This window comes from Microtus oregoni, unplaced genomic scaffold (genome assembly GCF_018167655.1).
Source record: "Microtus oregoni isolate MIOR12 unplaced genomic scaffold, Mior012 000015F_ref0000493, whole genome shotgun sequence".
Lineage (NCBI taxonomy): Eukaryota > Metazoa > Chordata > Mammalia > Rodentia > Cricetidae > Microtus > Microtus oregoni.
The window spans coordinates 24,496,177-24,511,079 of NW_024543074.1; the positions used below are offsets into that span (position 1 = coordinate 24,496,177).

A 14,903-nucleotide genomic window follows, 5' to 3' on the forward strand; every position below is an offset into this window, starting at 1 on the left:
CAGCAAGTACCCCTACCTGCTGAGCCTTCTAGGTCCCTCACATGGATTTATTTGTATTTGGTGTGTGTGTGTGTGTGTGTGTGTGTGTGTGTGTGTGTGTGAGAGAGAGAGAGAGAGAGAGAGAGAGAGAGAGAGAGAGAGTTGTTCTGTGTTGTTTAATCCATAGTCAAGAAGCAGATTCTCACCGTTCGGTTCCCTACATTTTCATTTTATAGCCCCGCCTCTCTCCCCCTGCCTCTGCCCTTCCTTCTAGTTCCAAACATTGGCAACTGTTTATCTGCTTTCCCATCTTTGTTTCACACTGTGATAGCACCACCCTGATACGGCATCATATCTTTATGAGTTATTAATATTTTAGTAAAACCTTCAGGGTTGCTCTCTGCTCAGCAGATTGTCCAACGTCTCAAGTGTGCCGCTGGTTTGTTTCGTTTCTTCTTGTTTCCCCCTCTCTCCCTCTATTCCTTCCTTCTCCCCCTTTTTCTGTTTCCCTCTTTCCTTTCATTATTTTGAGAGAGATTCTCACTGTGTAGCCCAGGCTGGTCTTGAACTTGGTACCTCCCTGAGTGCTGGGATTACAGGTGTGTGTCCCCATGGCTTGTGTCATCATGTCACCTGGCTTAGGCTGAGTAGTATTCCATGGTCTGGCTGCCCGTGCTTAGCCATTCACACTCTCAGGCATCAGGGTCGTGTCCAGCTTTGGAGACTCATGAGCGGAACTACTGTGCACACTTTTGTGTAGGATTTGGGGTTAAGAACCTGTGTTTTCATTTCTCTGGATACCTGCCTAGCAGAGTAATTGCCGCTCGTATGGCGAATTGCATGTGCCAGACCATTTTCTGAAGCGATTGTTTCCCCTTCAGTGTGAGTGATCCAGCTTTTCTGCGTCTGAGCCGGATTCGGTGCTGCTGACTTTTAATTTAGCCCTTCTGACACATGCGTGGTGCACCTCATTGTGGTCTAGTTTGCATTTCCCTGTCGGCTAATGAAGCTGAACCTCATTTTTTAAAACATCATTTTTTTTCATGTGCTTACTCGCTATCTGTGTGTCCACTTAGGTGAAATGTCCATGACCGTTTTCTAATTTTTCTTACTGTTAAGTTTTTATTACAGCTTTACTAATCTATAATTCTCACACCATGCACTTCACAATAGTAAGAATTACAGCTCCACGGGTGGCTTGAGGTGTGATCACAGTGGCACAACAATGATGATCTTGTTCCAAAATATGCTCATCACTCTCCAAATAAAACCTGCATCCATGGAAGTCACTCCTCTGTCCCTTTAGCTCCTGGAGGATATCCAGTTCAAGACCAGCCTTGGCTACATCATGAGACTCTGTCTCAAAGTAGTCTGCCTTCATTTCTGTGAGTTGGTCTGTTCTGGACCTTTGAGAAATGGAGAAATATTTGTGACATTTTTGATTGGTTTCTTTCACTTAGCTAAATGTTTTCAGGGTTCATCTATGTTGTAACATGGTCTATCTGTTCCTTATTTAGGTCAAGTAATGTTCCACTGAATGTCTATACCAGATAAAAACAATCTATTGGTTGCTTGACAGATAATCTGGGTGTTCCCACTTGTGGGTTATGCACAGTACTGCTGTTAACATTCATGTACAAGTTTTTTTGTATGTGTGTGTGCGTGTGTGTGCGTGTGTGTGCGTGTGTTCATGCATTTTGTTGTCTCTTAGGTGTATACCTAGGGGTGGAATTGCTCGGTAGTTAGCCGTCTGAGGCTGGCAGGCTGTTGCCAGAGTCTCTGCCCTGTTCACATTCCTGTCAACAGTGAGCAAGTGTTCCGAGGTCTCCGTAACCTCCCCCACACTTGTTCTTGTCACTCATCAGCAGACCCATCCTAGTGATTATGAAGTAGGGTCGTTTTTTTTTATTATTATTACTGTAGAGTTTTTGTTATGAGACAGGTTCTCACTGTGTAGCCCAGCTAGCCTAGAATTTGCTCTGTAGACACACCCTGGCCTCGAATTCACAGACTTTTGTCTGCCTCTGCCTTCTGAGTGCAAGGATTAAAGGAGTGAGCCACCATGCCGAACCCTTCTTTAGAGGTCTTTCACTTTGAAACCAGTCCTGTACTTTGAGTCATGGTTTTGGTGTTAAGTCTGAAAGCTCTTTGCTCTGAGCTCTTGGATTCCAAGACCTCCTTCCCCAGGGCCAGCACCCAGCTCTTCAGTGTTCCTCCGTTAACCTGTCTTTGAGGGCCAGTGGACAACAGGGAAGAGGAGAAAGGAACCCTGGGTTTGGACAGCCCTTTCTCTTCACACTCAGTGCCTTCTTCCCATTCCTTCCCCGGCCCCCGTGTTTTTTCTAGACCCTGGAGGAAGAGCTGTTTGGGAACAACGAGGAGAGCCCAGCTTTCAAGGAGTTTTTGAATCTCCTAGGGGACACCATCACATTGCAGGACTTCAAAGGGTGAGTTTTGTCAGAGGCTGACTTCATTCATGGGTGGGGCCCGTGGTGAGGGCCAGGGCAGACAGTTCTGTCCTGAGGGAGCATGGGGCTTTTCCAGCTTTGATCCTTTGCTCACGTGCCTGCATTCCTGAAGATTCAGTGGTCCCAGGGATAATCTAGAGTGACAGGTTGGCTGAGAGGCAGTGGCCTGGGCAGCATGATGAGGTGGCGCCTGCTGAGGTCTGCCTTCCTAATTACATTTGGCTCACACTGACGGTGAAAGAAATCCACCTTCCCTACCACTTACCTGGCAGGAGAAAGAGAACCCTGTGCTGTTTCTAAGGAAGTGACCCAGTTTGGACAGCATGCGAAGAACAGATAATTAAGACTTCACGCGAACGTAATAACCCTGTTGGCAGAAATCCATGCAGCAGTGTCGAGTCCCTTCAACGGACAGAAAGCTAGATTATTGGGACTGTTGTTTGGAAAACCCTGGCCCTTGATTTTCCTCAGAAAAGGTGACATTTGGGAACATTTCAGACCTGTCCAACTGAGTGACTGGCATATGGCTGAGAGTCCTCACATTTAGTCCAGGGGCCAAAGCAAGCACCTGACATCCGGTGAAAAGCATTGGTCCAGTTGTCCTAGGCGGCTGATAATTGCTTTCTTCCTCTGCTTCCTTCTCCCCCCTGCACCCCTCGCTCCATCTTCTCCTCACTTTGCAGTCACTACTATTGCCTGGAGTCTGGAGTCAGTCACCCCAGAGTTAGACTCCTGCCTCCCATGCTCACAAGCCCTAAGAGGTTGGACCAGTGACTTTACCAGGAGATCAGTCCAGTTCCTTATCTGTAAAAAGGGAGATAAACGTGAACTTAGTAACAACCCACAAGGTCACAGGGGATTAAAACACATAATGCAGACAAAGCAGGTTTGGAACCTGAAAGGGCCTGAGGTGTATCTGTTTTTTGTTTTTTCCTTCTGGTTGCTGAAGACTGTGGTCCCAGGCTGGCAGCCATATTTCTGTGAAGGGAGAAGAGCTGGCTCCTAGAAGGTCATCAGTCCTTTCCCACTGTCTCCTTCCTGGGATGTTACAGATGTGCAGGGAGCATCATGTGTTTGTCTCTACAGAAGCTGACTGTTCAAAGCTCATCAGCTGTCCTTCGTCAGGCCCCAAGTCTCGCATGAATTCACCCACATCCAGTAGAGAGACTGACTGTCCTGGCTCCTGACCAGGGGCCTTGGGGAGCTAGGTCAGGCATCTGTGTGGGGTTATGAATGGCTGGTGGCCTTCTCACTTGAACAGCCATGTGGAGGGTACATAACCAAGGCTTGAGGTAGAGGCTTTGCTTAAATTAGTTAATTTGATTCTGTTGTAAGTCAAAATCTCACTCTATAGTCCAGGCTGGCCTCAAACTCCTGCTTTGACCTTTAACGTGCTAGGGTTGCTAACATGTAGCCACCAGGTCCCAGCCACCAGGTCCGCCTCTGTCTCTCAGATAGGTGGTTGATTGTAGGACACTTGGCTAGGCTGCGCAGAAGAACCAATCTGCACACCTTCCTACCTTATACCCTCATTGGCCCTCAGCACTTCCATGTCTTCTCACCTGCTTGTTTGCTACCTGTCCTTAGTGGCACCATGACACAGCTCCATCTCACTCCTCATTCTGCTCCTGCCTTTTTTTAATGCCAGTTTCCGAGGCGGCCTGGATGTGACCCACGGACAGACAGGGGTGGAATCGGTATACACCACTTTTCGGGACCGAGAGATCATGTTCCATGTCTCTACCAAGCTGCCCTTCACGGATGGTGATACTCAGCAGGTAACCAGGACAGAAGACAGGGCCAAGCTGCAGGTCGCTTCCACTTGACAGATGGGACACTGCAGCGTGGGGTGGCCTGTTAAAACACTTCCTTGAGACTCCGTGTAGCTCCTAGCATGCAGGAGGCCCTGAACTCTGTCTCTAGCACCGAAAGTAGAAGTTAGCACCAGGAAGTCAATGAAGGGTTGAGCTAGGAGCAAAGCAAACAGTGCTGGCTGGCAAAGGCCGCCCGGCCGCTCTGCCGATGGGAGTCGGAAGCGGGGAGAGCAAGCCGAAAGCGCGTGACTCTCAGCCCGTCGGTGGCCTCGCGGCTTCAGAACATGTGTAGTGGTGTCTGTGTTAGAGGGTTCTGTGGGTTGCCGAACAGCTGGCTCCTGTGAGCCACAGCTGGTGTGTGCCTGCTTCTTGGGGAACTTCTGTCCTGGCCACTCAGCCTTTCTGCTCTTTGCTGCCCTGTGAGTGTGAGGTTTGTAGGAGAATCCTCATAGCCTCCTTGCCTGTCCCTAGCCTGGGGACTCTGTGAGACCTGTGACCCCAGCATTTGTCAGCTCGCTCCAGAGCAGCTGCTTTGAGCTGCACATCTTTCTGGAGGGTTTGGCTCTTGCAGCTGATTCTGGCTGTTGTGACATTGATCACCTTATCCCACTTCTTTCCTCCTTCCTATTTCAGAGAACACAGAAGGGTGTCCCCCAAGCTCTGACCTGTTTGTTTCTGCCTAGGGCACTGGGAAGGGAGTGGGGATGCAAAGTCATAAACACTGTGCATGGTTTCTTGGGAATAAAAGAAATTGGCAAGCAAATTATGATTTGGCTCCCAAATAATAACTGAATGTTCTAGAAACAAGTGGGTGTGTGATTCCTTGTGTAGCCAAAGTGGGTTTTCCCTGGGAGCCTCACCTTTGGTCCCTGTTTTCTTACAGCCTCCCTCACCTACTGCCCTAGTCTGAGGCTCATTACCTCAGCGTCATTTCAGCCTGGGTGTGCTGCAGAGCTTGGCTCTTGGCAGGAACCAAATCAAAGACAGTTCTTTCCTCTTAAGAAATGGGCGCTAGCGGTGTGTGTGTGTGTGTGTGTGTAATAAGCGAGACAGTTTGCATAAAGACACCCAGTACAATGTTCGGAGCAGACACTCTGTGAATGAGAAACCCTATTTGAAAGAACTGAGCACAAGTTCCACTTTGAGTGTGCATTTAGTAAAGGACCACAGACATTGATTGGCAGGGCCTATGTAAAGGAAAACCTTAATATTTGTAATCATTCATGTGAACAGCATTCGCAGTCCCAGGCACATAGTAGGGGCTTGTAACCCAGATCACATGGCAGAGTGCTTGACACTGTTGGGTTCTGTCCTCTCGTCCTCCCCTAGTCAATTGACCTGCATTTCTTGGAGTGTCCTCACCTCTGGTGGAGTGCTCTGTCCCCTGCCTCTCCTGTCTGCATTTCCTCGCCAATCTTGCCCGTGTTTTTCAGGATGCCCTCTGCTGCCACCTGCTCTCTGCTCCTAAAGCTGCCAGGTACTTTCTGCCAGAGAGCAGCTGATTTACCCTTGGCTGGCAGCTTGGTTAGTGGGTTCAGGTGGCTTCTCCTATGTTTGTGTTTCTTCTAGATAAATTATGAGTGGCCTGACATTCTTACATTCTCTCCATGGTCCTCGGTCCAGGCTCTGTATGCTGTTGAGTTTAGTTACACTCAGGCAGGCCAGCTGTTACCTAACAACATGGCCATCTTCCTCCCTTTCCCTCTTGGTCATACCCACAGATTGGGAGAAACAGCTTCCCAAAGAGCTGGACCTCAGAGCTCAGGGTTTGTGAAAGGCGGAAGAAGAGGAATTTGCTGCTAAACTCTTCTGTTTAGGGAGGTTCCTAACTCTCTTGTAACAACGAAGTGCTTTCTGTTTAGTTGCAGAGAAAGAGGCACATTGGGAATGACATTGTGGCCATCATCTTCCAAGAAGAAAACACACCGTTTGTCCCAGATATGATTGCTTCAAACTTCTTACATGCCTACATTGTTGTTCAGGCTGAGAGCCCAGGCACAGAGACACCATCCTACAAGGTAAGGAAAAAGCCTCATGGGGGGGTGGGGGGGGTGGAGATATCAGTCATGAGCCCAGGTACATCCCTAGGCATGGTGGGCTCAGTGACAGCAAAAGACACTAGGTCTTAACTGGGCATGCTTTAATCCCAGCACTTAGGAGGCAGATGCAGGTGGACCTTTGAGTTTTAGGCCAGCCTAAGCTACAGAGCAAGTTTCAGGAAAGACACCAGGTCTTAAAAGTATTGCACTCCCCATGGTTGGTCCGGCTTCTGAGATTGGAGCCTGGCCCTTGGTGGAAAGCATCTTCCACGATCATCTCCTGCATCCTTCCTCTAGCTCTTCAGCTTCTCACTCAGTGGTCCAGAAGCCCCGAGTGCTGAGCTTTGGATATGGTGATAGCATTTGCTAGAGGAAGTCTGAGGAAGAGGAGAGGATAGCCAGGAAAGGGGAGAGAAAGAGGGACAATGGGAAGACAAAGGCTAGAGGGGACTCACAGACCCTGGCCCCTGCGTCTGGATAACATGAGCAAATGAATGGTTTTAACTGGAAGATTTCTATGAGAATGCAAGACCTTGGTGATGCTCCTGACTGGGGGACTTTCAGTTTTTCTTTCTAAGATCCATGAACGCTAGAAATGTCACGCTAGTCACTGGTGATGATACATGCCTATAATCCCCAGATCCCAGCAGATGTGGGGGCAGGGTCCTGGGGCATGAGAGTTCCAAGCTAGCCTGGTCAACAAAGACCCTGTAAAAAATAAAAAGAGGATGAGGAGGGTGTGGGAAGCAAGGTGGATTAAAGAAAGTTGGATTTAGTCAGTGCATATTGTATGCATGTGAGGAAATAATACACTAAACTCCATTAATAAATATAATCAATACATGTTAATTAAAGAAAAGAGAGAAGGAAGGGCCACTTGCTGTAATGGGAGGCGTTGAGTGGAAAGCATTAGACTGTTCTGGCTCCCAGCCCTCAGCATCGGAGAGACAGGACACACCGGAGAGAAAGTTCCCTTGCTCCTCACTGGCCGCTTCTTCACCTTCCTTCTTTTTCTTAACCTCCAGGGCATCACGTCTCTGTGTTCCATTGGTTTGAGGGGTCTGGGATCCATGGGAGATAGGCTGAGTCAGAAACTTTAGGGTCAGGGCTAGGTGGTCACCAAGTGGCGAGTTTCTGCTTTTCTTTGTTTCCTGGGAAGAGAGACCAGAGCTCAGATTCCCAGAGTGTTTCCTACATCACAGAATGCTGGGTATCAGCATCTTAAGCAGAAGGAGAAATGCACATGCCATTGCAAATGGGAGAATTGAGGCTGGGAATGTGTACTAGATACTAACCCAGGCCCTTGCGGCTTTCCGAGGCGTGCTGTGGCTTAGCCATCTTCAATGCCTTCACAATGGTGATTCCTCTGCTTTGTCAATTTAGAACCACATGTAGTAAGTGCAAAAGGCTTGTCAACTTTTAAAACCAAGTATGAGATGTATAAAAAGTAAAAGGAAAGAAAGAAAGAGAGAGAGAGAGAGAGAGAGAGAGAGAGAAAGAAAGAAAGAGCTCTCGGGCTGTCAGTAAAGTGCTTGCTGTCCAAGCACAAGGACCTGAGTTCAGATCCTGAACACCCACATAGGAAGCTGGTTGCATTTGTAATTCTAGCACTGGAGTGGCAGACATAGGAAGATCTCTCAGGTCAGCCAGTTCAGCCAAATAAAGTTTCAGTGAGAGACCCTGTCTTAAAAGATACGGTAGGACCAGTCACACGCCTTTAATTCCCGTTCTTGGGAGGCAGAGGCAGGTGGATCACTGAGAGTTTGAGTCCAGCATGAATTCCAGGACATCCAGGGCTCCAGAGAACCCGTTGCTAAACAAAGACCAAACAACAACAATAACAACAAAATAAGAGTAATAATAAGCACGTGTAGATGGCTCAGTGGGTAAAGGTGCTTACTACACAAGTCTGGTGACCCAGGTTTGATCACTGGGACCCACTCACTACCTGTGAGGAGTACCTCCTCCCCAAATGTCCTTTGACCTCCACGCACACCCTACCCCCATATGCACATACACGTACATGCTCCCTCTGCAGAAACACATCCCCCTCCTCTAACAAGTTTATGACAAGCACACCTCTCCTGTTGAGGTCCATGAGCTTTTTGTATGTGCGTGGCTGTGTGTGCCCCTCTGACACAGAACAATCTAGCCTGCTTTGACTGAAATGGGCATTCAGTTTACAGTCACTGCTAGACACAGGGTTTCTTCTTCTGTGCCTTCTGTGTGCTGGCAACACTGGGAAACAAGGAAGAACTGGCTTTGCTGACCCCAGGCAAGGGACAGAGGAGCCAGTGAGTGCAGTTCAGTCAGGGCAGCATCATAGCCATCCTGCTCCTACCGAGGAAGGCTTGGATTCGCCACCCATGCCCGCGTCTTCCATGGTGCTCTCCAGAGTGCTGCTCACCCAGTTCTCCCCTCCCCGCAGAAGCACCATGGGTGACTCAAACGGTGAGGAGGACTGGGTGACACTGGGCTTTAGCTGAACCCTACAGGAGGAAGACAAGAAACAAGGAAGAAGAGTAAAGGAGGGTGGGACCCCAGACAGAGTGGCACAGCAGCCTGGGATCTCTGCCTCTGCTCTGTCTCTTTGTGCCTGTGTGATTGTCATCTTTGGGCCTCTATTTCTATCATTGCAAAACCGGGAAGTTGGATTATATAACTTCAGGGAGTCTTCTAGCCCCAGCCACTTATGGAAGCAGAGATGGAGGCAGGGTGGGATGTGGTCTGCCAGGTGCATTGGGGAGCTCTGTATTTAAGGTGCCCTTTTGTACATGTCGTCCGGTTGGATAAGTAAAGACAAAAAACCTGAGTAATGGTGGTTCCCACTCTGCCAGGCTCTGCATTACGGCAGTCTATTTCTACATTCATTTGTGTGTGAGTGTGCATGCGTGTGTGAGTGTGCATGTGTGTGTGTATGTGTGTGTGTATGTGTGTGCATGTGCGTGTGTGTGTATGTGTGTGTGTGTGTGTGTGTGTATGCATATGGAAATCAGAGGCCGACTTACAGGAATCGGTTCTCTCCATCCACAATGTGGCTCCTGGGGCTTGAACCCAGGTTCTTGGGTCTAGCAGCAAGTGCCTTTACCCGCAGAACCATCTCACTAGCCCTGGAATAGTCTTGAAGCCTAACAAGTCCCACTAGCCTGCTCATAGGGACGAGAATGAGACTGATTGCTGCTGAGGACACTTAAAGCTGAAGCCACTGAGTCAGGGAGCCTGGAATTGGAAATCTTCCCAGGAGCCTTTGGGGCAGGTGAGAAGCTGGCTCCATGAGTGTGCATGATGTGACTGAATTACTTTCCAGGTAGGAGTTTAGTTCCCATCACTCTAGATTGGAAAGGGATTCCAGCTTGGCAATCAATGGGATCCCCCATCCTACCCCAGGGGCCACTCCACCCCACTCCAGAAGTTCTGCCGAGGTTCCAAGACTCTTCTGTGAAGCAGGCAGCTGCTTCCCTGACCATCATGGCTTCTCTGAACAACCCTGCCAGTCTTCTGGTGGCAGGCCATACCTGGACACTGTTGGGTCTCCAGGCCTTATGCTCTCAGTTCCCATAGGCATCTGGTTGTCCCCATACTGAGCTCCTTCTAGCTTTAAAGATGCTTCCCCCAGTGACCTGCCCCTGCTTTCTCCCAGCCCATGCCTGCTTTAGATACAGGAAGGTAAATTCAGTGCTTCTGCTTTCTGAAGCGAGCTGAGAGGAGGGGGTGACAAAGGCCTAGCTGCCTGGTAAGACTGAGGTCAGAGGGGGAGCTGGGATGAGGATGGGCGATGGATGGACATGACCAGAAAGGACTTGGATCCTGCCCCTCCTGACCTGTGGACTTAAGGGCACATCTGAGCCACTTACTCTGTCAGCACAGACTACTTTAATGCAGGCCCGAGGGGGAGGGGCCCAGGGAAACAGCTGGGCCAGCGTCTGTGCTTTGTCCCAAGTGTCCCCGATACCCACGGTAGGCAGCCAAATTCTTGCTCCAAGATGGAATTCTAGACTTGGGTCACCGGTGCATGGTAGGTGGATGGAGCGGGGGGCTATGCCTGGCACCTGGGGCTCAGCCAAAATCTTGTCAGTGAACACAAACCATTTCTTGACTCTGAGTACCTCAGTTTGGGCCATGCCGACAGCCTTGAGCTTGTAGGAAGAATGCCCCATTGACCGAGGCTCTGCTCCACCACCCCCCCCGCCCCAGACCTGGCAGGGCCTTATTTTGGCTGGGCCCCAGACTGCCTGCTCACCCAGTCTGGCAGACTATTGCATCTGCCCTACTTCACAGGCCAGAGTGGTTGGCAGCATGCCAGGGCCTTCACGTCAGCCACTGCTAGGGAAGGGATAGGGCAGCCTCCCCAGAGCCCTGTAGCCGTAGGGGCCTACAGCAGGTAAGACCAAGATAGTTGCATGCAGAGAGGAGGTGAGTGGAAGCTGCCTGCTTCCAGGACCACCCTTATGCAAAGTCCCCGGATGTTCTTACAGTCTGGTCTCACAGCGTGTGGCTGGAGCCTGGCTGCCCACATCCTCATTCCCAGTCAATGCCTTTGGTATCTGTGCTCAAGCTTCAGCCAGACTGACTGACTCTGTAGAGCTAGGCTCCAGACCTGGGTCCCCTGCCTGTGTCAAAGCTCCCAAGAGCCCCAAGCTCTTGTCCTTGCAACCAGTATTTGCATTTTCCCCAAAACTGAATTATTTATTGTTGTTACAGTAATAGTTGTTGCTGGTGTGTGTGTGTGTGTATGTGTGTGTGTGTGTGTGTGTGTGTGTGTGTGTGTGTGTGTGTGATGTGTTGGGAGAACCACAGATACAACTTTTGGGAGTCAATTCTCTTCTGGAGACCTTAAGGCTTGTGTGGCAGGTTTTTTTTTTTTTTAAACCTGTGGCACCATCTCCCTGGCCCAGTATTTACTTTTTAAATACCCAAAGTGAGTTTGATATATGAACAGGTTTGAGGGTCACTATAGTGGGGGCAAACCTCAGCTATGTTTGTGTGGTCTAGATTCTCTGTACACCTTTCTCTGGCTTTGGGTTGTTGGTTCCATCTCTTTTCTCATCAACAAAATGGGCAGTAATTCTCAGTTGCCTTCTCCGGGACGAACACTTACAATGGGGTAATGAAATAAACCTTCTGGCCACCTGTACTGACTTGTGATCAGGGTCCCAGCCATTCCACAGCCCAAGGCATCACCCTGCTAAACTTGCTTTTGGCCCCTAGCAAGGCAGAGGGAAGGATGCAGGCTCCCATCCCATCCAGCCCATTATAGGAGCATCATTTGGGGCTTGCGGGTGATGCTCGCGCAGACATTCTGTGTCCTGGGAAGGGGGAGGCGTGAGTTGGTCTGTAAGAAGTGCGATTTCTCTTCTGTCTCAGCTCATGCCAGACCTTTCTGTGCAGGTATCAGTCACTGCAAGGGAAGACGTGCCTGCCTTTGGCCCCCCTCTGCCAAGCCCACCTGTTTTCCAAAAGGTAAAAATGTCTTCTACTATTCTTGTCATACTCGGGATCCCAGGTCTGCCCACCTGAGCATCAGTGGTTGGAAGAGTACTTCCAAATGTGAGCCTTGCCAGGGAGGTCCTGGCTGTAGGGTTCTCTCCTTCCTGGATATCTCCCTGCCTTACCCTTTGGGGCCAGTCTAGCCCTTGTTGGGACATTGATGATGGGACTGCTTTCCTATGAGGAGCAGGACTTCCATACTGTGCTCCAGGCCAGGTGCCATGTGGAGGGTGGGTTTCCCAGTACTGGGGCAGCTGGCTTCCATGACGGTATATTAGCAGGTGGGACTGGCCTTGGCTGGATATGACCAGATGTGAGAAGGGCTCTTGCAGGGGCTGTCCCCATCCTCCCCTGTTCTTTCTGTTACAGTGGTTGGAAGCATTTTGTCTACAGCCGAGGCTGGGAGAATTCTGAGCCCTCTTATCTGTTTCAGGGTGCAGAGTTCCGGGAGTTTCTGCTCACCAAGCTTACAAACGCAGAGAATGCTTGCTGCAAGTCGGACAAGTTCGCCAAGCTGGAGGTTAGAGCGCTGGACTGAATGTCTCCTCTGGACTTGCTCTAGCGTCTTTCAGGCTTCTCACCATGGTGCTCGTTCAATAGGGGAGCTTTTGCTCCCTCCAAAGCTCTCAGCTCTGTGTTGCTTTGGGAACTCTTTCTTTTTTTCTTCTTGGGAACTCACATAGACTCTAGATCTCACCAGCCAATCCCTGGTTCTTTACCGAACATGTATTATGCCCAGGTCTTGTTCTGTTATCAGAGATAAGTGACACATTCCTTCTGCTGCTACGAGTGCACAGACCTTTACTGAAGAGAAATTGTGGTTTATAATTCCGTGTGCTGTGTTATACTCTGGGCTGTGATAGAGCCAGTGGGTAGTGATTGCTTCTGCTAGGGAAGACAGAGGGTGTATTCAGGGAGGGTTTCTTGGAGGAGGTTGCCTTTGAGCTGCAAGAGAGTCTGGAAAATCATTCCAGACACAGGGAATAGTCAAGGGCCAGATAGAATCTGATGCTTTGGGGTGGGAGATGTGACGGCAGCTCATGTGGCTGGAAGGTGGGGCTCAGCTGTAGACGGCGGTTGCATTAGATGGAGAGAGACTGGGGCTTCCAGGTGATGGATGCTATGAAGTGTTTAAGCAGTGTTGGATTCACACGTTAGAAGCACCATTAGCCAGTGGGTGTTAGAGGAGGAGAAGGGGTTGAAAGGGAGCTAGGACAGGAAACTGGCCAATTGAAAATGATTAAAGAGTCTAAGAGACCCAACAGAGGTGAACATTTCACAGGAGGTACTGGTTTAAACTGTGGGTAGGTGTGTCCAGCCAGAGGCCGGCAAGCCACATGTGCCCCAGGATAACCATGAATGTGTTCCAAGATAAAATCATAGACGAGTAAGTATAAAACATTATGAATTGTCCCCCCGGTGACCTGACTGTTCTTATAGATGACAACATTGTGCCATAATGTCAAAACGTTGGATGTTCCTCTAAAGTCAGGGTTGGGAAGACACTCCTAGAAGTAAGGGTGGGAAAAGTGGGATTATAGGGTGACTCAGGCTTTGAGCTTAGGCTCTGTGGTGACATGGAGACTATTAGGAGAGGAACTTCCTTGGGACTGTGGCCTGCTGAAAGTGCTTGTCCAGTCTGTGTAAATGGAGCCCTCTGGAGGCTGCATGCATGTCTATGGCTGATCCCTGACTGTTCAAGAGCCATGGGCCAAGGGCTGTGGATATAGATCTTGGTCTGAGATCTGGCCTGGGCATCCCTAGGGCAAGCCTTGGAAGAGGTGGTATGGCCATGGAGAGAGAGCAGGGGTTGACCTGGAAAATTTGTGCTAACTCTGGCATTAGTGAGCATGAAATTTAGTCTCCTCTAAGACCGCACTATGGTCAGGAGCTGGTGACAGAACGACAACCCTCAGACCAGGCATCTGGAGCACAGAGGGAAGTGCATAGCTGGTGTCTGCACACTGCATATACCCTTCCTTTCTAGGACCGGACCCGGGCTGCTCTCCTGGACAACCTTCACGATGAACTTCACACACACACACAGGTCATGCTAGGCTTGGGCCCTGAGGAGGACAAATTTGAGAATGGAGGCCATGGAGGATTCTTGGAGTCTTTTAAGGTATGACTTGGGGTTGCTGTGGCAGAGGGCAAAGAAAGCAAGCAGCTAAGTTACTGGGAATATGGCCTCAGAGCCCAAGGGCCAGTTAGAGGTGACAGGCTAGGGTGGTCTTTGCAAAGGGCTGGGGCATTGTGTATGAGGTTGGAGCAACCGATGAGGACTACAGTGACCTCCATGCTCTTTCTTGGCCTGGACCATCGTCAGCCCAGGAATCCCCTGGGCAGGTAGGCGAGTGAGCGGAGGAGAGGAGGCCACATGAACTAGGAATCTCGCTGTTTCTACCTGCTCCCTCTGTGGTCCGGGAGCCCAGGGAAGAACGGTGGGAGTGAGGCCACAAGCTCTAGGGGTCTTCAGCAGCTGGGTGGGATGCTGCATAATTCTTCCTTGCTGGCCAAGCCCTGGGACCTGGCTGGGGAGGGTGGGTGGAGCTGCAGCCAAGTCTCTCTAGCATTGAAAAGGGAAAAATTTTATCCAGAAGGAGCTTCCTGTCCCCTGTCCCCTGTCCTCAGGCGGAGCCTGGGTGGCCACAGAACCAGTGAGGAGCAGAGACGGTTTCATTGCCACGTCCTGGCTGAGTGCTTGTTGGTCCACATAGCATTTACATTGGCATCTGATTTAAACCTGACTGTAATGGTTTGCATTTGGCTACATAGTATTTCTCAGTATTTCCTTTAACATGGGGTGGGTGGTAGGGCTGGAGGACAAGGTACAAGAGGCCATAGGGTCTCAGCCATACCTCAGACGTGGGACTTTGTTCTCACCTGGACTTTCTCCAGGTTCTGCCAGGTCTGTCGTCCATCAGAGAGATGTATAAACATGACGTTTTGAGAGGCTGGTATTCGTATTGGGGTTACAGGTATTTTAAAACCCCAGCTATAGGGTACTAGGGAAGTTCTTTAAAGTCCCTAAGCTCCAGTTTTCTTGTTAAGGACCCAGAGATAATAAACTGGACCTTTGCCACTGTGTCATGAGAGTTCATTGGAATAATGCCCAG

General features: G+C 49.9%; 1 protein-coding gene across 7 annotated transcripts in view; it reads left to right on the forward strand.

Moving 5' to 3' along the window:
- Positions 1-14,903, forward strand: part of Rap1gap2 (RAP1 GTPase activating protein 2) — a 227,824-nt gene that overhangs the window by 192,989 nt on the left and 19,932 nt on the right. For all 7 annotated transcript variants that reach the window (XM_041665619.1, XM_041665621.1, XM_041665622.1 and 4 more), the window contains 6 exons: positions 2,326-2,426; positions 4,096-4,225; positions 6,124-6,279; positions 11,689-11,760; positions 12,221-12,307; positions 13,775-13,909. In XM_041665619.1, coding sequence (XP_041521553.1) covers positions 2,326-2,426; positions 4,096-4,225; positions 6,124-6,279; positions 11,689-11,760; positions 12,221-12,307; positions 13,775-13,909 — 681 coding nt within the window. The remainder of the gene's footprint in view (positions 1-2,325; positions 2,427-4,095; positions 4,226-6,123; positions 6,280-11,688; positions 11,761-12,220; positions 12,308-13,774; positions 13,910-14,903) is intronic.